This window comes from Priapulus caudatus, unplaced genomic scaffold (genome assembly GCF_000485595.1).
Source record: "Priapulus caudatus unplaced genomic scaffold, Priapulus_caudatus-5.0.1 Scaffold5333, whole genome shotgun sequence".
In the NCBI taxonomy this organism is placed as follows: Eukaryota; Metazoa; Priapulida; class Priapulimorpha; order Priapulimorphida; family Priapulidae; genus Priapulus; species Priapulus caudatus.
The window spans coordinates 1-455 of record NW_014582394.1 but is presented as its reverse complement, the minus strand read 5'-3'; the positions used below and the strand labels follow the sequence as shown (position 1 = coordinate 455).

The window sequence follows — 455 nt, the reverse complement described above, 5'->3', positions numbered from 1 at the left end:
ACGAACGCACAAACCCACAAACAACAAACGCCGGTGAAAACATAACCTCCTGCCAACCCCTTGGCGCAGGTAATAATAATAGTAATAATAATAATAATAGTAGGCCTAACAATAATAATAATAATAATAAAATGGTATATGCGGACAGTAGGTGAGGCGATCAGGATGCGAGATAGATGAATACTAACTAATATTCCTAATTAACCAATTACACATTAATTTATAATCATACTCGCCAATAATTAAACATTAATTTCAAAAAAGAATAATTATGGAATCAAAACCGAATTTATCTATGGCTGTTTGAACTTTTTTCATTGATTGAAATAATGCCACAAGTAAGAGTAGAAGGTGTAAAAGCGTGCAAATAATTCTTCCCCTATTTTCTCGTCTCACAGCTGACATCGTGCCCCTAGTACCACACGAAGTGCTGCAAGACATACTGCTAGGGGGCT

The 455-nt window shown here is 35.6% G+C and overlaps 1 protein-coding gene across 1 annotated transcript in view; it reads left to right on the top strand.

Moving 5' to 3' along the window:
- LOC106819958 (cytochrome P450 2H1-like) overlaps positions 1-452 on the top strand; it is a gene marked incomplete at its 3' end in the record, with an annotated part of 3,645 nt that extends 3,193 nt beyond the window's left edge. The window contains exon 3 of the mRNA XM_014824523.1: positions 399-452. Coding sequence (XP_014680009.1) covers positions 399-452 — 54 coding nt within the window. The remainder of the gene's footprint in view (positions 1-398) is intronic.
- Positions 453-455: the final 3 nt, after the last annotated feature.